A 19,311-nucleotide genomic window follows, 5' to 3' on the forward strand; every position below is an offset into this window, starting at 1 on the left:
GCAGGCCGGAGGGGCAAGCTGGAGGCCGGAAAAGATTTAGGAGCTGGGGGAGGAGGTCCCGGATGACCACCTGTGTTCCTGGGGCACACGGCTAAGGGGAGGAGGGGGTGGGGCGATGCAGACCCAGGGGGGTGTCTCTAAACCTCACCACGGCCACCCACCCCCCAGGAAGTCTTGGATCTTTCCAGAGGAACCCGGGTGCCCGGGGAAGGCAGGCACTCTTGTTGCAGAAAAACAAGGGGTTCATCCGGTTTCTGTTTTGGTGGTGATGGGTTTTGGGGGGCCCCCTGATGATACTCTGGGGAGTCCTCCCAACCCTGAATGAGTCCGGCGGTGCTTGGGCAACCGGATTGGGATGCCGGAGTTTGAACATCAGTCGGCTGCTTGCCAGGCAGGCTGGATTAGATCACTCAGGCCTCTCTGATTCCTGTTTTGACAACTTTTCTCTGGCTTGGTGCAAAGCGTTGGTTGGTTCTTGACATTTCTGCTTGGGTTTCCACCGTGGGAGACACGATCAGGCATGCATACGTGTATATATATACACACATATATAACTATGCAATGTTCTCATTTCATCCTGAATCTGGATAAAGGTTCCCTTGTCCTCTGGACCCAGAGGGACTTTGGCAGGTGGGATTACAGATCTTGAAAGGGTTGAAGAGATAGCACAGTGAGGAGGGCGCTTGCTTTGCACGCAACCAACCCAGGTTCAATCCCTGGCATCCCCGTGGTCCCCCAAGCACCACCAGAAATCATTTCTGAGTAATCCCTGAGCATGGCCAGGTGTGACCCAAATATAACAACAGAAATGTTAGGAAGCTTCTGGAAGCTGAGAAAGGCCATGGACAGATTCTTAAGCAGAACCCAGATAAGTAAAACCAGCTCCTTTCCAGTTCCAGTGCTGGTTCTGGGGAGGAAACCGAGTCAGATGCTAGTCCTGAAGAAAGACCGCTTGGTTTATTTTCAACTTTGTCCTGTGCTCTGGGACACAGAGCCTTGACGTCACATCACTGGGGACATTTCTGGAATTGCAAGGCCTTCATCACGTGGTGGCAGCCAGGTCCCAGGTGTGCACAGAAAGGGAAGGAGCCCGGCTGAGTTAGAGAAACAGAGGGAGTGTTGCTGAATGGGTGGCACCTGGGATCAGCAACAGCCCTACACACTTGTCTTCCATCTAGCCGTGATGGCCACAGGTTCGATCCCCAACATCCCATCGGGTTGCACTGAGACCCCAATCAATCAGGAGTGTTTCCTGAGCACAGAGCACAGAACTAAACTCTGTGCATGGCTGTGTGGTCCCATCTCAAAAAATATAAAATAAAGAGACCTGGGCTGGAGAGATAGCACAGCAGTAAGGTGTTTGCCTTGCATGCTGTTGACCCAGGACAGACCCCGGTTTGATTCTCAACATCCCATATGGTCCCCTGAGCCTGCAAGGAGCGATTTCTGTGTACAGAGCCAGGTGTGCCTGAGTGCCGCCAGTGTGGGCCCCTCCACAATCAAAAAGACCAGGTAAATGTTCATGATTCCAGAACTTGTTCAAGATTTTAGTCGGTGACACCCCCACCCCTTGAGAACCCTGTTCCCGGAACCCCAGCTGACTGATGTCACAGTTAGGTGATCCAAATGTGGTCCAGGAGACTCAATGGCTGGAACATGTGTGTACAGCCTCCCAGCCCCCCATGTCTGTGGTGAAGTCCATCCAAATAACTCTGCCCAAGGATGCCGTCTACCTGGCCGGCTCCTCCATCAAGGGGCAGGTGGTTCTCACCCTGAACAGCACCTTGGTGGACCCCATAGTCAAGGTGGAGCTGGTGGGCAGGGGCTACGTGGAGTGGAGTGAGGAGACAGGGGAGGCCCTGGATTATAGCAAAGATGTGCTTTGCAACAACAAAGTGGACTATGTGCATAAGACCAAGACATTCCCAGTGGAGGGTAAGAATCCAAACTCCAGGGGCCGGAGAGGTGGTGCAAGCGGTAGGGCATTTGCCTGGTCTTGCACACACTAACCTAGGACGGACCTTGGTTCCATCCCCCAGCATCCCATCTGGTCACCCAAGCCAGGAGGGATTTCTGAGCACATAGCCAGGAGTAACCCGAGTGTCACTGGGTGTGGATCCCCTAAAAAAAAGAATCCAAACTCCATCTGTCTGCAGGATTTGAGTCAGGAGAGATTCCTTCCTCTTCCTTCAGAGTCCCCCAAATCCCCTCCTGAAATACCACTCTCCATTGCCCCACCCCCCCAGGAGTTCAGACTCTGGACAGAGAAGTTTCCTGGAGAAGGGGCCCGAACATTGACCCTTAGACACACAAAAATAACAGGACATGCACTGCTGCCCAGACCATGGGCAGGTCTGAGGGTGTGTCCCTTTGACAAATACCTGAGGTCAGACCCTGCCTTTGTTGCTTCCTGATTTCAGCTCCCTCTGGGACTCAGGGACAAAAGTTGGAGGAGAGGGGCTGGAGAGATAGCACAACAGTAGGGCATTTGCCTTGCACGTAACTGACCCAGGACGGACAGTGTTTCCAATCCCGGCATCCCATATGGTCCCCCTAGCCAGGAGCAATTTCTGAGCACAGAGCCAGGAGTAACCCCTGAGTACCACCAGGTGATTCAAAAACCAAAACAAACAAACAAACAAACAAAAAAAGTCGGAGGAGGAAAGGCAGAGGAATGAATCCAGTCCCAGAAAAGCAGAAACAGAACAAAAGAGAGTACTGTGAGGAGGGCATTTGCTTTGCACACAGCCTATCCAGGTTTGATCCCCAGTATCCCATATGGGTTCCCAAGCCCATCAGGAATAAGTCGTGTGTGTGTGTGTGTGTGTGTGTGTGTGTGTGTGTGTGTGTGTGTGTGTGTGGCAAAAAGAGACAGATAGACACAGGCATGCACACAGAGACAGAGGAAGAGACAGAGAGGAAAAAGGGAAACAGGACATGGCTGGAATCCCAGAGACTGGTTAACTGGAAGGAATCAGTGGCCCCAGTTTATGATGTTCTGAGGGAAGCCGAACTTTTGAGGAGAAAGACGTTCCATCCAAAAGGCCTACATACGGGTGTTATACACAGCTCATTATTAAAATTAAAGGGCCCAGGAGCCGGAGAGATAGCATGGAGGCAGAGCGTTTGCTTTGCATGCAGAAGGACGGTGGTCTGAATTCCGGCATCCCATATGGTCCCCCGAGGCTGGTAGGAGTGACTTCTGAGTGTAGAGCCAGAAGTGACCCCTGAGCGAGCGCTGCCGGGTGTAACCCAACAACCAAAAAAAATTTTTTTAAATAAAAATTAAAGGGCCCAATGAGATTTCATTTTTTTATTTTTAAAACCTACTTTATTTAAATACCATGGCTTACAAGGTTGTTCATAATACAGTTGTGTTTTTTTTCTTTTTTTTCTTTTCACTTACAGAGTTATTCATGACTGGGTTTCAAGCATACTATCTCCAACTCTCTTCACCAGGGCACATATTCATCCCACCATCAATGTTCCCAGTTTTTCTTCCCTGCCTGCCTCTGGGGCAGACACTTTTCTTCTCTCTCTCTTTCTCTCTCTCTCTCTCTCTCTCTCTCTCTCTCTCTCTCTCTCTCTCTCTCCCACCTCCCCTCCCCCTTTTTCCCTTTGAGACACTGTGGTTTGCAAATTATTTTAGAAGGGGTTATCATGCATATCACTTTATCTTCTTTCAGCACCCAGTTCTGTTCCAGAGTGATCATCTCCAGCTCTCACTGTCACAGTGCTCCCTTCTCTGCCCTCACTGCCCTCCCCAGCTCTTGGTGACAAGCTCCCTACCATGGACTGATCCTCCTGCCCTTGTCTCTATTGTCTCTGGATATTATTAAAAGGTTTTTTTCAGGGCCCGGAGAGATAGCACAGCGGCATTTGCCTCACAAGCAGCCATTCCAGGACCTAAGTTGGTTGGTTCAAATCCCGGTGTCCCATATGGTCCCCTGTGCCTGCCAGGAGCTATTTCTGAGCAGACAGCCAGGAGTGACCCCTGAGCACCGCCGGGTGTGACCCAAAAACAAAACCAAAAAAAGGTTTTATTTCATTTTAGGCCCAGAAAGATAGTACAGGCCCAGAGCGATAGAACAGTGGTAGGGAGTGTGCCTTGCAAGTGGCCAACCCAGGGCAGAACGGGGTTGAATTCCTGGCATCTCATATGATTCCCCAAGCCTGCCAGGAGCGATTTCTGAGCACAGAACTAGGAGTAATCCCTGAGCACCTCTGGGTGTGACCCAAAAAACAAAACAAAACAAAACAAAAAAAAAACAGAAAGATAGTACAGTGGGGAAGGCACTTGTCCAGCATAAACAAACCTGGATTTCAACCTCCACCACTGCATAAGCTCCCCTGAGCACAGAATCAGGAGTAACCATCTGTGAACCATCTCCAAAATAAAACAAAACAAACAAAAGAAATGGTTTAATTTTAATAATTAAAACATCCATTGAGAGCCAGGGGGATATACAGGGGTTAAGGCATTTGCCACACATGGGGCCAACTCCAGAACACGCAGCAGCAATTCCAGACCACAGAGCCAAGAGAAACTCCTAAATTCTTCTGGGGATTCGCCCCAACACTGAGCCAGTGTAGAGAGAGGTGGTCCTGAAGTCTCATCAGAAGAGTAAGAATGAGTTAGATTGGAGTGTCTGGGAGGATTCACCCCCCCCCATCATGCATTTTATTATTTTTATTTCTATTTGGTTTTTGGGCCACACCCAGAGGTGCTCAGGTTACTCCTGGCCCTGTGCTCAGAAATCGCTCCTGGCAGACTCGGGGGACCATATGGGATGCCAGGATCAAACCTGGGTCTGTCTCGGGCCAGCCGCGTGCAAAGCAAACATCCTACCATTCTGCTTTGGTTCTGCCCCTATTTTTATTTTTGGTTTTGGTGCCACATCTGGTGGGGCTCAGCAGTTACTCCTGGTTCTATACTCAGGAATCACTCCTGGAAGGACTCCAAGGATCCTATGGATTTCCAGGGCTAGAACCCGGGTCAGCTGTGTGCAAGGCAAGCACCTTCCCCGCTGGATGATCACTCAGAACCCAATCCAGATCTTCAGCTGTTCTTGTGGGATGAAAGTGTGACAATCCCAAGGGCATGTCCACCTCAGAGCAGAATTGAGCTAGTGAGTGGATGAAGCTAAAGTCCCCCCAACTCCCAGGTCCATCATTGATGGGTCCAGCAGTGCCCCAAAAGCCCAGACAGAGATCAACTCAATCGAACCCAGAACAAACTCCTCTCTGCCCCAACAGCCCATCCAAAAGTCAGGCGTGTGTGTGTGTGTGTGTGTGTGTGTGTGTGTGTGTGTGTGTGTGTGTGTGGTTTTTGTGGAGGGGGGATAGAAAATTCTAGAAAGTTCTAATGATATCTGGTGTGTTTCACTTCCAGGTAACTGGTTAAGCGCAGGCAGCCACGAGTTTGGGTTTCGTTTCAATTTACCTGCCAGGCTTCCTTCCACTTTCACCAGTAAATTCGGCCACATCTTCTATTTCGTCCAGGCCACCTGTTGGGGCCGAGAATCCATTCTGGGCAAGAAAAGAGTGTACTTAATGGTTCAAGGGACTTCGGATCTCCACAGAAAAAACTCACTGCAGGTAACTAGGGTGTGAGGAAAGGCAGGGGGTGAGGGGGACGCTGGTGGGGTTACCTCAAAGGTTCCCCTTTGCTTTGCAGGAGGAAGCAAAGAAGTAGGAATGGAAAAGTTCCCCTCTGTGGGGTTAGAAGGAACTTGCCTTGCATGGGGACCAACCCTAATACAATCCCAGGCTCCCTGATAGGGTTTCCTGAGCATGCCCAGGAGTGATCCTTGAGCACAGAGCCAGGAATAAGTCCTGAACACAGCCTAGTATGCCCCCCCCCTAAATGAATCCAAGGAAATCCAACCACTATTTTCCTTATTTTTCAGGGGTAAATGGGTGATAACTGGTTTGGGTCAGGCTCAGACATAGTTGGTAATGAAACCAGGGTGCCAACTGGTGCTGGCTAAGACTCTGGCCTTAACCAGTAGGTGACCCTGACCCTCCCAGCCAGGATTTTCCCGCTTTGTTAATTTCTAGAGCTTCAAACTTCCGATCTTTGTTGCTTTCACCTGCCTATGTGGGTGTCTCTAAATCCGGGAACTCGAAGTTTCCAAATATTTGTTAAACTGTTTTGCCTATCCTTGATTTTATTTATGTATTTTCCCTTCCTCTTCCTCCTCCTCCTCCTCCTTCAGGCAGGCAAACAAATCAGCAAAAGGAGAGAGTTATGGTGCTCAACCCTTCACCTTAGATCTTTGATTTAAAAAAAAAAAAAAGATCCAGGGATCGGAGCACTAATCTAGGGGTGGGGGAAGGGTGCTTTTTGCTTTCCCTGCAGCTGACCCGGTGTCAATTCCTAGCACTGTTATCAATCTCCTGACCACTTCCAGGAGTGATTCCTGATTAGTTCTTTTGGGTTGGGGGCCACACCCAGCCGTCTTTAGCTGTTAATCCTGGTTCTGCATTCAGAAATTACACCTGGCCGACTCAAGGGCCATGTGGGATGCGGAGTATCCAAAACCAAGGTCAGCCACGTGCAAAGCAAGAATCCTATTCTGTTCTGGTCCCTATTTTTGTTTTTCGGCCATACCCTGCAGTGCTGGGGGATTATTCCTGGCTTTGTGCTCGAAAATTATTCTTGTCAGGTTCTGGGGTCCATATCGTATCCCCGGGATCAAATCCAGGTCTGCCTCATGGAAGGCAAATGCCCTACCCGCTGCTCTATCACCCTGGCCCCATATTATTTTTGTTTGTTTTAGGGTCACACCCATTGGTGTTCAGGGGTTTCTCCCAGCTCTGCATTCAAAGATCACTCCTGACAGTGCTCAGGGGACCCTATAGGATGCTGGGGATTTAACTCCAGGTCAACCATGTGCAAGGCAACTTCCCTTCCCTCTTTGCTATCTCTCTGGCCCTGGGAGTGATTCTCGAGTTACAGAACCATGAGAAAAAGCCCTGAACATCACCAGGTATGACACTAAAACAAAAACAAAGAAACGGGCTAGAACTAGAGCAATAGACACAGCAAGTTGAGCGTTTGCCTTTACACCTGGCCGACCAGGGTTCGATCCCCGGCATCCCATATGGTCCCAGAACCTGCCAGGAGGAACCCCTGAGCAATGCCAGGTAGGACCCCAAAACGAACAAACAAAAACAAAACACAAAATAAACAAAAGAAGGAAAGGTAGCACAGCAGGGAGGGCGCTTCCCTGGCCTGAAGCTAACCCAGGTTCGATCCCGGCATCCCATAAGATCTCCTGAGCACCACCAGGAGTGATCAGAGCCAAGAGTACCCTTGAGCATTTTCAGGTGTGGCCCCCAAAACAAATTTTTTTTTTGTAGTTTTTGGGTCACACCCAGCAGTGCTCAGGGGTTATTCCTGGCTCCAGGCTCAGAAATTGCTCCTGGCAGGCACAGGGGACCATATGGGGTGCCGGGATTCGAACCGATGACCTCCTGCATGAAAGGCAAATGCCTTACCTCCATGCTATCTCTCTGGCCCCCCCCCAAAACAAATTTTAAAAAAAGAGAGAGAGCAGGGCCAGAGCTACAGCACAGCGGTAGAACATTTGCCTTGTACTCAGCTGACCCAGGACAGACCCAGGTTTGATTCCTGACATACTATGTGATCCCTGAGTCTGACAGGAGTGATTTCTGAGTGTAGAGCCAGGAGTAACCCGAGTGCCTCTGGGTGTGTCCCCCCCCCCCAAATCAAAAGCGGTCCTGATGGCCGTGCACCCTGCCTGGTTGCAGAGGCCCGTGTCGGTGGAGACAGAGAAGAGGGTGTCCTACAATTGCTGCAGCCAGGGGACCATCAGCCTGCACGTGGAGCTGGAGCACAACATCTTCAGCCCCGGCGACCTCATGGTCTTCACCACCGAGGTGGGCAACCAGACAGGCCGGTGCATCCGCACGGTGGCCTGGGCGCTGTTGGTGCATGTGCAGTACAAGGGTTTCACGCCCAACACGGAACGGCGTGCCAGAGCCGACAGCAGCCAGCTGGCCCGGCAGGACAGCAACACCCACATCCCACCCTACAGCAGCAGCAGGATCGTCTGCACCTTCCAGCTGCCCCAGGTGCTGCCCCTGAGTGGGGAGGCCAGGGTTTCCGAGGAAGACCTGCTGAGCGCCCACTACGAGCTGGTCACCACGGTCCACCTGCCCTGGTCCCTGGCCAGCGTGAAGGCCAAGGTCCCGGTGGTCATCACCCATCCCCCGCTGAGGTCCGATAGCCCCCCTGGACAGGACTGGAGCCCCACAGCCAGGCCTGTGGCCCCGGAGGCCGACTCGACAGAAATCAGTGTCTAAACTTCTCTGGGAGTTAAAGCTTTTTATCGAAACCTACCCACACCTCCTGTCCTGCAGCCTGTACTTTGTCCCGGAAAGACTTGGTGACATGGTGGGTGTGGGGTAGGAGACAAGGGGTGCTGGCTGGAAATGGGGAGCAGGTTTCATTCAGCCCGTGAAACCAAGATCCCCTGGTCATTCTCTCCGTCTACTTCTTTAACCCCAGGTGGTATTTGAAGGGTGCCTCTGCTTCCCAAAAATGAATGCCCCCAAAATTTAGGGTCACACGCTGCAATGCTCAGGGATTCCTTCTGGATCTGTGCTCAGAAATCACTCTTGGAAGGCCTGGAGAAACCTATGGGATGCTGGGAATTGAACCTGGGTTGAGTTCGTACAAGGCAAACTCTCTCCCCACTGTGCTGTCACTGTGACTTCATGTGCTAGAGAATTGGGCGGGGGTGGGGGGTGGGAATCATGCCTAGCAGTGCTCAGGGGTTCCTCCTGGCTCTGCACTCAAAAATCACTCTGGGCAGGCTCACAGGACGATAAAGGATGCCAGGGACTGAACCTGAATCTGTTACGTGCAAGGCAAACACCCTCCCCACTGTGCTACCGCTCCAGACCCATTCAAAGTTGACTTTTGACCAACTGAACTGGGGGTTGGTACTAGGATGTGAGGGGGTGATTCTTTCTAGTGCTTGGGATCTCCAGCGCTCTGCCCATTGTCCATGCCAAGAAGGAACCTGGCCAGCTCCACAGCTGACAATTCCCAAATCTCACAACCTCTTGGCTTTGCTCTTGGAGGAAAGGACATTTCTGAGCTGCATCGCTGGAGGACTTAAGGAGGGGGCCCCTAGACCCAGGGACCAACAACTTCCTGGAGGGGCAAAGATGGAGCCTGTACATGGGTCACACCCAGAGACTCAAAGCAACCTTGACTTAGAGGTCACTCAGGCCTGCAGGGTTAGGGTATCCCTGGTTGGTCGCCTTACAGAGGGGGAATTTTCCTGTCACCCCACCCCACCCACACACACCCTCCTGTCTCCTCTATCTGCATCCTGAATTGCTCTATCATTGGTGCTTCAGGGCTAGGCTAACCGCTCCCCACTTCCCTGCCTCTGCCTCCCACATTCCTTCACAAGATTCATCCTCTTTTCTCTGGATTCCTCCTCTTTCATTTCCAGGGTGACCCTCCCTCCTCCCTTCCTTTCCTCCCTCTATCCCTCCCACCCTTTCTTCCTTCCTTCCCTCTCTCCTTCCTCCCTCCTCTATTTCCCTATTTCCTTCTTTTCTTCCTTTTTACTTTGCTTTTTCTTTCCTTCCCTCTTCTTTCTTTCCCTCTCTTTCTTGCTTTCTATTTATTTCCTTTCTTTCCTTTCCTTCTTTCCTCCCTCCCTTCTTCCCTTCTATCTTCTTTTCTTTCTTGATCTACTATGGCTGGGCCGGAGCTATAGGATAGCAGGGAAGGCACTAGCCTTGTACACAACAGAATCAGGTTTGACCCCGTCATCCCTTAGGTTCCCCCAAGCATCACCAGGAATGATTGATGAGTACAGAGCCAGGAGTAAGCCCTAAGTACAGCCTGGTATGGCCAAAACACAGCCCCCCCCCAAATAAAACACCCAAAAAAGAAGTGAGCAGGGTTGGTTTTGCATGTGGTCAAATTCAATTCCCAACAACCCCTAGAGTTCCCCTAGCACCACAAGGAGTGATTTTTCCTTCCTTCCTTCCTTCCTTCCTTCCTTCCTTCCTTCCTTCCTTCCTTCCTTCCTTCCTTCCTTCCTTCTTCCTTCCTTCCTTCCTTCCTCTTCTTTCCTTCCTTCCTTCCTTTCCTTTCCTTTTTTCTCTTTTCTTCCTTTTATTCTTCCTTCCTTCCTCTTCTTTCCTTCCTTCCTTCCTTCCTTCCTTCCTTCCTTCCTTTCCTTCTTTCTTTCTCTTTTCTTCCTTTTATTCTTCCTTTCTTCCTTTCTACGTTCTTCTTTCTCTCCTTTTCCTTCCTTCCTCTTTTCTCCTCCTCCTCCATCTACTCCTCCTTTCCTTTCTTCCCCAGCACCACAAGGAGTGATTTCTCCTTCCTTTCTCCCTCCCTCCTTTTTTCTTTCTTTTTTATTTCTTCTTTCCTTCCTTCCTTTCTTCTTTTTCTTTTCTTCCTTTATTTTCATTCCTTTCTTCTTTCCTTTCCTTCCTTCTCTCTTTCATTTTTTCCTTCCTTCCTTCCTTCCTTCCTTCCTTCCTTCCTTCCTTCCTTCCTTCCTTCCTTCCTTCCTTCCTTCCTTCCTTCCTTCCTTCCTTTCTTCCTGCCTTCCTGCCTTCCTGCCTTCCTTCCTTCTTTCTTTTTCCTTTTCTTTGGTTTTTGGGTCACACCCGGCATTACTCAGGGGTTTCTCCTGGCTCTACGCTCAGAAATCGGTCCTACAGGCTCAGGGGACCATATGGGATGCTGGAATTCAATTCATCCTCCTCCTGCAAGCAAGGCAAAGATGCCCTGCCGCTGTGCTATCTCTTTGCCTCCCCCCCACCCCCCGCTTGCTTGCTTGCTTGCTTCTTTCTTCATACCCAGTGGTGCTCAGGGATTACTCATGGCTCTACACTCAGAAATCACTCCTGGCAGGCATGGGGGACCATATGGGATGCTGGGGAACAAACCGAGTCCATCCCAGATCAGCAACATGCAAGGCAAACAAATGCCCTGCCACTGTGCTATGGCTCCGGTCCCAAGGAGTGATTTCTGAGCCCAGATTGCAGCCCAAAATATCTCCCAACAACAAAAAAAACATATCAAGGAGGGGGTGCTGGAGTGACAATACAACAGGCAAGGCATGTACCTGGATTCGATGCCCGAGTCCCCCTACATAGGGTCCTTTAGCCCTGCCAGGAGTGATCCACCAAGTGAGGTCCAAAGACAAAGCAACATAAAATGATTTCTAGGAGGGCATGTTAAAGATTCATAGCTTCTGCCTCAAGCCTCAGTTTCCCTTTCTGTGACACTCAAGTCTCCCAGAGACCCTCCCTTCCCTGAGAAACCCACTTTAGCCAGGGGCAGAAAGCTTAGGCCTCCAACTACCACAGCAGGGGGTGGGGGGGTCTTTGAGAAGAATCGACCAGGGTACTGCCAGCCCCAGCCCCAGCCCCCTGCCCACAGCAGCTGCCTCTCCTCAGGGCTCCCCAATTCTATTTGGGAGCCCACACGGGCAGGCGTTGGACACATTTCCTGTGTGGCATCCGCAGGACCAGGTGGGCCAACGGGGAAACACAGCTGGGTCCCCCACTTCCTGCACCCTGCTGGAGGCCCTGGGCCCCCAAAGTAACACACCCAGAACTAGGCTGCGCCCCCCATGACCCCCTGCCGCCACCAGCTGCAGTTTCTAGGGGTAGTAGGGGAGGTCAGACAGCGCCAGCCTGGCGCCTGCCCCCCATTGAGGATGTATTTGATGCCCTGCACCCCGCAGCTGCCTTAGTCCAGTCACAAGGGGGAATCTGGCAGTGACCCCGCAGGAATTTCTGGGGGAGGGAACCAGAATGCCATGTGGGGTGCTAGGGTCCCCCACTTTGTCCAGAACCTCTATAAACCCTCTTCAACCACCTCAAATTTCCCCTTCTACTCCTTGAGTTTTGTTTTTTGTTTTTTTTAGGCCATACCAGGTGTGCTCAGGCTTGATTCCTGGCTCTACACTCAGGGGTCACTCCTGGCAGTGCTTAGGGGGACCCCAGAGGATGCTGGCAACGGAACCCAAATTTGCTGTGTGCAAGACAAATGCCGTCCTTGCTGCACTATCGCTCTGCTCCAGTCTCGTTTTGTGTGTGTGTGTGTGTGTGTGTGTGTGTGTGTGTGTGTGTGTTTTTCTGGGGGGTTGTTGGTTGCCGGACAAAAAGTCCCCCCAAAGGAACAGCCACAAGACCCAGGGAGGGCCTGTTTGTCCCCAAAACCTCCAGCTCATCCAACAGGCTGGCATGACCTCGAAGCTGGTACTCCAGGAACCCTGCCCTGTGCCCCCAGGCTTGGCTGCTTTGCTGGGGGAAATGGTGGGGTTTGGGGTGCTGATCATGATTCCCAAACAGTTGCCTTCCAGCACTCTGACCCTTTTCCCTGGAGGGGCCTTGGGAGTGTCTGCTGGCTCTGCTGGTCTTTGGGGCTCTTGCGACAAAGGCTACATGAAGGAACCCCGAGTCTGGAGAAACTCTACTTCCTGAACCCCCATCTGACTTCCTGGGGCAGCAAGGAGCCCGCCCTGGGACCTACAATGTGTTTCAGCATCTCTCCCCTCCCCCAAGACCCAGATTTCCTGATGCGAAAACAGACGAGGTCTTCTCAGCCCCTCTCCCTGTATCTCATTCCCTCCGACCCCTCTAGAGTCACAGTCTAGGGGGGGGCACTCCTTTGGGCAGCTGTGAACTTGGGGGCAGCTTCCCAGCTGCCAGATTAAAAAATTAAATATACGGGGCGGGCGGTGGCGCAAGAGGTAAGGTGCCTACCTTGCCTCCTGCGCTAGCCTTGGACGGACCACAGTTCGATCCCCCCCCCCCCCCCGGCGTCCCATATGGTCCCCCAAGCCAGGAGCAACTTCTAAGCGCATAGCTACAGGAGTAACCCCTGAGCGTTACTGGGTGTGGCCCAAAAACCAAAAAAAAAAAAATTAAAAATACAGGGGGCTGGAGCCAGAGCAATAGCACAGTGTCAGGGCATTTACCTTGCAAGCGGCCAACTCAGGATGGACCCCGGTTCCCATAAGGTCCCTAGAGTCTGCCCAGAACGATTTCTGAGCACAGAACCAGGAGTAACCCCTGAGTGCCGCCGGTCGTGACCCAAAAACCAAACCAAAACAAAAAAACGGGGCTGGAGTGATAGTACAGTATGTTTGCCTTGGCCGTGGCCTTACTGAATTTAATCTCCAGCATCCCTTAGGGTCCCTCCAGAAGCACTGAGCTAGGAGGAAGCCCTGAACATCGCTGTGTGTGACTAAAAAATTAATTATAGGACTGGACAGATAGCACAGTGGTAAGGCATTTGCCTTAGATGCAGAAAAACGGTGGTTCGAATCCCGGCATCCCATATGGTCCCCTGAGCCTGCTAGGAGCGATTTCTGAACATAGAGCCAGGATGCCGGGTGTGACCCGAAAACAAACAAACAAACAAACAAACAAAATATATATATATATATAAATTAAAAATAGGAGAGGCAGAACCATAACACATATGAGTAGGCCTTGCATGCAGCTGACCCAGGTTCAATCCCTGGCATCCCATATGGTCCCCAGAACCTGCCAGGAGGAACCTCTGAGCATGGCCGGCCCTAGCCCATAAATCAAAATAAACAAATAAGTAAAAGCAACTGAACTTGGGGCCCAGAGTATTAATAGAAGAGGGAAGGTGTTTTCTTTCTTTGCAAATAGCTGGCCCGGATTTGATCCCTGGCACTGCAGTAGGATCTGATATACCATCACGCGGGATCTCTGAGCACTGAGTCAGGAGTGTACCCTCAGTGCTGCCCAGATCAAATTGAGCCCAAAGAAACAAAACAAAAGGGAAGTGCACCCCCACTCATCATTCCTCCTCTGTGCTCCAGCCCCTTGGGTCTCCCTTCTGCTACTCCCATGAAAGAGGCCCTGGTCCTGTTCCAGGACCTTGCAAAGCAAATCTCGAGGAGATCACCTCCTCAGGGGAGCCCTCCACGTATTTCCACATTTCTTCCTTCAGGTGTCAGCTCAAATATTCCCCCTAGAAGGTTCCCATGATCCAGTTTTACACACACACACACACACACACACACACACACACACACACACACACACACACACACACACACACAGCTTTTCCTGCTACATCCCACTCCACACTCATATCATCTAACCCATGTGGGTTGCAGCTGAAGAGAGAAGAGAAAGGAGGGGAAGGCACTTGCTTTGCACACAGCCCAGAGGTCGGGTACACCACATCTGGTCCCCTTAGGACAGAGGGACACGTCAGGGGACAGGCAGAGTGGACACACTGGGTGGAGATGGATGTAGGGGACCATATCGCCATCTTGTGGCATTGTGTCTGCCCGCAAGTCGGCTTAGGCTCTGGAGCAAAAAAAAAAAAAAAGTGACTTTTTTTGTTTTGTTTTTGGGTCACACCGGGCAGTGGTCAGGGGTTACTCCTGATTCTACGCTCAGAAATCTCTCCTGGCAGGCTCGGGGGACCATAAGGGATGCCGGGATTCGAATCACCGTCCTTCTGCATGCAAGGCAAACACCCTACCTCCATGCTTTCTCTCCGGCCCCAAAATAGTAACATTTTGAGTCTGAGCCAGCTGGTGGGGGTTTGCCTTGCACTCACTACTGAGCCAACTCGGGTTCGATTCATCTTCTGCATCCCAGTGCAGAGCCAGGAGTAAACCCTGAGCACCGTTGGGTATTGCCCAAACAAATAAACAGATAAAAAGTGGGGTTTTCAGAATCCTCCCTGGGAGGAGGGTGAGGGGAGGAAGAATGGAAGGAGGGTAAGGAGGGTTCGGTGGTTTGAAAAGAAGGGAAGAAGGGGAGGCAGAGAGGAAGGTAGGAGAGGGAGAAGGAAGAGGAGGGGAGAAGCCTGGAGGGAGACCATCAGGGAGGGTGGAAGGAGAGGAGGAGGAGGAAGAGCTGGGGGCGAAGTAGGCAGAGTGAACTCTGAAATGGGGTGCAGGTAACTCCCAGATTACCCAGTTCTTGTCTCATAACCCCGAATAAGTGACCTAGTAGTCACTGGAGTTTGGGCTTTTTAAAATGTGTTTTGGGCCACTCTCAGTGGCTCTCTGGGGTTCCTCTTGACTCTGTGCTCAGAAATTTCTCCTGGCAGGCTCAGGGGACCATATGGGATGCTGAGGATTGAACCTGGGTCAGTCGTGGGTTGGCCGTGTGCAAGGCAAATTTCCTACCCACTGTGCAATCTATCACTCCAGTCCTGGAGTTTGGGCTGTCACCAGAAAATGAGGGATATGGAAATCGGGACTAAGAGGAGGGTAGCAAAAGCTCGACAGCACTTAGTCCAGTGTCTCCTGTGCTACTTTTAGGATAGACTTGGCCAATAGTCGAGTCAAACTCTTATAAATAAAAGTAGGTACCTGGAGGACTGAAGCAATAGCACATAGGTGAGGGCGTTTGCCTTCCATGTGGCCCATCCGGGTTCTATCCCTGGCATCCCATAGGGTCCCCAGAGCCTACCAGGAATAATTTCTGCGCGCAGAGCCAGAAGTAACTCGAGTTACTGCTGAGTGTGGCCCCCCCAAAAAAAGTGCTAATAAAAAAGGTACCAGGGCAGCTTAGAGGTGAACCATATATATACTCTACATGTCCGAGACCAGACACGACACACACAGGACACCAACTCAATTTCAATCAACCACGAACTACTTCAGGAAAGGATTGATCCAGGAACCAGAAAAAAAAAATCTGGAAAACATTCATTTCTGTTCTGCCCTGTGACCATCCATCTCTGGGTCTGTTTTCTGATCTGCAAATTCATGTGTGTGTGTGTCTGTGTGTTTGTGTGTCTGTGAAAAAATGACCCATGGTGTTGAGGGGACCAAATGGTCGATCTGGAGTCCAGAACTCTTAGCAGTTGGTGCCTTGGTCAGAGTCCTTCTCAGCAGGCAGGACATGGTGACTGACTCCAGTCCAATTTAAGTTAATTCTGGTCCTGAAGCCATGGACTCTGATTTAAGGTGGGGGTCAGGCCACCCACCCTCCACCTTGAGAATTCTGGGCCAGCCCCAGTTGACACTGTGAGGCCTTCAAGAACCCCCCTAATTCCTGCTTGGCTTCCCAGGAGACCCAAGATCACGAGGGGCGCCCTGGTCCCCACTAGGCCTTGGCCCCTGGTCCCCTGGGCGGGGGTTTGGGGGATGCGCGCGCACCCCACCTCGCGACCCCACCTGCAAGGCCTTCCAACGTCCTGTGCAGGGGAGCGGAGGTGGGCGTGGTGTGGGCGTGTCCACGCGCTCACACTCCCACCTCATTGGCTCCTGGGCGCGTCACTCACTGGAGTCCCCGCCCCAAGCTATAAAAGGCCAGCCCGCGGCCGCTGGAATCGGTTTGGGAGCTGGGCTAGGAGAGGAGGCGAAGCATCCCGGGTCTCCGGTAACCGCGGTGAGAAGAGGGGTGGGCGCCGGGGGGCATGGGGGACCTAAAGTGAGGTCAGGAAGAGGTTCCCCCGACTTCTGGGGGAGGCCCAAGTTTGGAAGGGTTTCCCCCCCAGGGGCTTGGGCCTGGGCTGGGGTCCCTGGGCCTCAACCACAGGTCCCTCTCCCGGGTCCCCCTTTTCTTCGCTCCCACATTGAACTTCTGGAAGCGCCTCTAAACTTTTCAAACTTTCCAGTCCTGCGGCTTTCGTGCTGGGGAGGGACAGGGGACAGGAAAGTGGGTGCTCACCCCCAAAAAAACACCCACATCAGGCTCAAGGGTGAGCATGCCTCAGTTTCCCTCCACCACCACCACCACCACACCGCCACGTCCCCAGGGACCAAAGGCTCAGAAATTGCAGCTTGGAAACGCGTCCCCCTTTTGCCCTGTCGTCGAAGCACCGGAATTTCTCCTTTCCTGCGTTCCTTTTCCCAGGCCACACCCCCAAACCCCAGGGCAGGACGTGACTTTCTTTCTGCCTCCTTTTTTGCATACTTGCAAACTTGAGACTCTCTGGGGTGCGCCTGGACTCTCACTGGGTTTCGCCCTGGGACCAGGTTGGGCAAAAACCCTGTCCCTTTTTCTTGGTGGGCGTGGTGGGTGCTGGCCCGCCCCTCCCAACACCCCAGTCCTTGGAACTTATTTTGGAGGTGACGGTCGTGGTGGGTCTCCAGGGGGTCCTGGAGGGGGACACACACACACTTTGAAGCTGGAGCTCAGCTGAAGTCCCGAAAGAGGGCCTGGAGTCCTAGGACAGTGAAGGGGGCCCTTGTAAGGGTCCCCCAAGTATCCTCAGTAGTGGTTCTTGAGTGCAGAGCCAGAAGGAACCCCCCAGGCATCATCCCCAAACAAACAAAAACAAAAACAATTCAGTTTTCTGGGTTAGGAAGGCAAAGGACTGGCCCAGATTCGACCCCCAAGACCCACACTGGAGTTACCTCTGAGTGCAAAGCCTTGAGCAACCAATGGGTGTGGCCCCAAAACACCCAAACAAAAATAATCTCATCCCTGTCAACTCATGATTTCTGGGGCGCTGCCAGGTGTGACCTCCCTTCCAAGCAATGAACAGGAAGGAGCCCCTGAGCAAAAAACAAACAAGCCCACCCAGTTTGGCGTTGTGAAAATGGGACCCCCCCCTGTTTTTTCTCTGCAATGAAACCTTCACAGCCTGGGGTGTCTGGAAGGTTCAGGCCAGAGTCCACACCCCCCTCCCCAACCTCCAGGCACCTTCCAGGCCAGTGCTTACCTTTAACCCAGTTGTGCTGGTGCCTGAGGCTCTTTGCCCGGTGGGGTGTGGAATCTGGTCGGATCATATCAGCCCACCTCACCTGGCCGGATATGAGCCCGACTGGACCCCGTGACTTTCCCTGTCACACCTGACATTGCTCTTCCCGGTTGGTCACAGGTTACCTGGGGCCTCTCTTGCTGACTCCACAGGCTGTAGGAACAGCTGCTGTCTCTCTGCCTCTGAGCCAACCTGCTTGGAAACAGGTAACATTGTTTGCTTTTCTTGCTTGCTTTTGTTTTTGTTTTGGTCTCATCTGGCAGTGCTCAAGGGTTACTCCTGACTCTCTAGTTGGAGATCACCCTGGGCTTGGGGGACCCTCTAGCATGCAGGGGATTGAATTGGGTAGGCCACATGCAAGCCAAGAGCCCTTCCCTGCTGTCCTGTTGCTCCGGCCCTACTTTTTCTCACTATTCTTTTGTTTCTGGGTTTGGGTTGTTTTTGTTTGTTTTTGTTTTTTGCCACCTCCTGGCCCTGTCCTCAGGGACTCACTCCTGGCAGTGTTCTGGCCTCTGGGTTGCCCCTGTTGACCTCACCAGGGGCTGGAGCTATAGCACAGCGGTAAGGCGTTTTTGTCTTGCATGCCGCCAACCCGAACAGACTCAGGTTTGATCCCCAATATCCCACATGGTCCCCCGAGCCTGCCAGAACGACTTCTGAGCGCAGAGCCAGGAGGAACCCCTGAGCGCCGCTGGGTGTGACCCCCAAAACCCTAAAGAAACAAACAAAAAAAAACAAAAAGAAACCTCACCCTTGGGCTCAGTGGCACCCACTGGGCTGTCTTGAACCTACCATACTTTGCCCTCCCTTGTGGATGGGCAGGTGTGGATTCAGGGCTGGGATCAGAGGGCAGGTGTGAGCAGAGATGTGGGAGTGCAGGGAAAAGGTGATGCCTGGTAGGGCTGGGTGGTGGGCGGAACAAAACTGACATTGCATGTCAACTATGTAATGCATTTTCTTTAAATAATTTAATGAAAAAATAAAACAGAAAACAGGTTGTGGGCTGGAGGGCTAGGGCCTGGTGTGGGCGGGGCCAGACAGGACCACGCCTTGGAGGCAGGGTCTGGGGCCAGGCTGGAACCTGATAGGGCAATGCCTTGTGGGCGGGGCATGGTCTGTGGGGGTTGAGGAGAGGCTGCTGGGAAATCCTTGCTAGGTGCCTGGCTGGGTATGTGCAGACAAGACAGGACCACATCTTGTGGGGGCGTGTCCTAGGAGACTTGTGTGGACTCTGATAGGGTAGGGATTGTGGGCGGGGCTTCAAGTGGTGTCTTGTGGGAGATGGGGCCGGGAGAGCGGGACCTGCTAAGTTTCGGTGAACTCTGATAGGGCAGGGGCTGTGGGCGGGGTTTTGGATGGTGTCTTGTGTCCTTGGGGTGGGGCCAGGGTGGGCGTGGTATGACAGGACCCTGCTCCCATGGGGCGGGGCCTGGAAAGTTTGGGTGGGCCCTGATAGGGCAGGAGGTTGGCGATAGGCGGGTCCTCTGGTGGGCGGGCATAGCATGACCACGCCTCATGGGGGGCGGGGTCAGACAGGCCTGACCTTCCCTGCTCCCCACCTCTTCCTTGTAGCCCTCCTT

The 19,311-nt window shown here is 52.4% G+C and overlaps 1 protein-coding gene across 1 annotated transcript; it reads left to right on the forward strand.

Moving 5' to 3' along the window:
* Nucleotides 1-1,682: 1,682 nt before the first annotated feature.
* Nucleotides 1,683-8,331, forward strand: ARRDC5 (arrestin domain containing 5). The gene is made up of 3 exons (XM_049788308.1): nt 1,683-1,935; nt 5,393-5,598; nt 7,777-8,331. Exons 1-3 carry the CDS (start codon nt 1,683-1,685, stop codon nt 8,329-8,331), a joined length of 1,014 nt encoding a protein of 337 aa, XP_049644265.1.
* The last annotated feature ends 10,980 nt before the right edge of the window (nt 8,332-19,311 follow it).

This window comes from Suncus etruscus, chromosome 15 (assembly GCF_024139225.1).
Source record: "Suncus etruscus isolate mSunEtr1 chromosome 15, mSunEtr1.pri.cur, whole genome shotgun sequence".
Lineage (NCBI taxonomy): Eukaryota > Metazoa > Chordata > Mammalia > Eulipotyphla > Soricidae > Suncus > Suncus etruscus.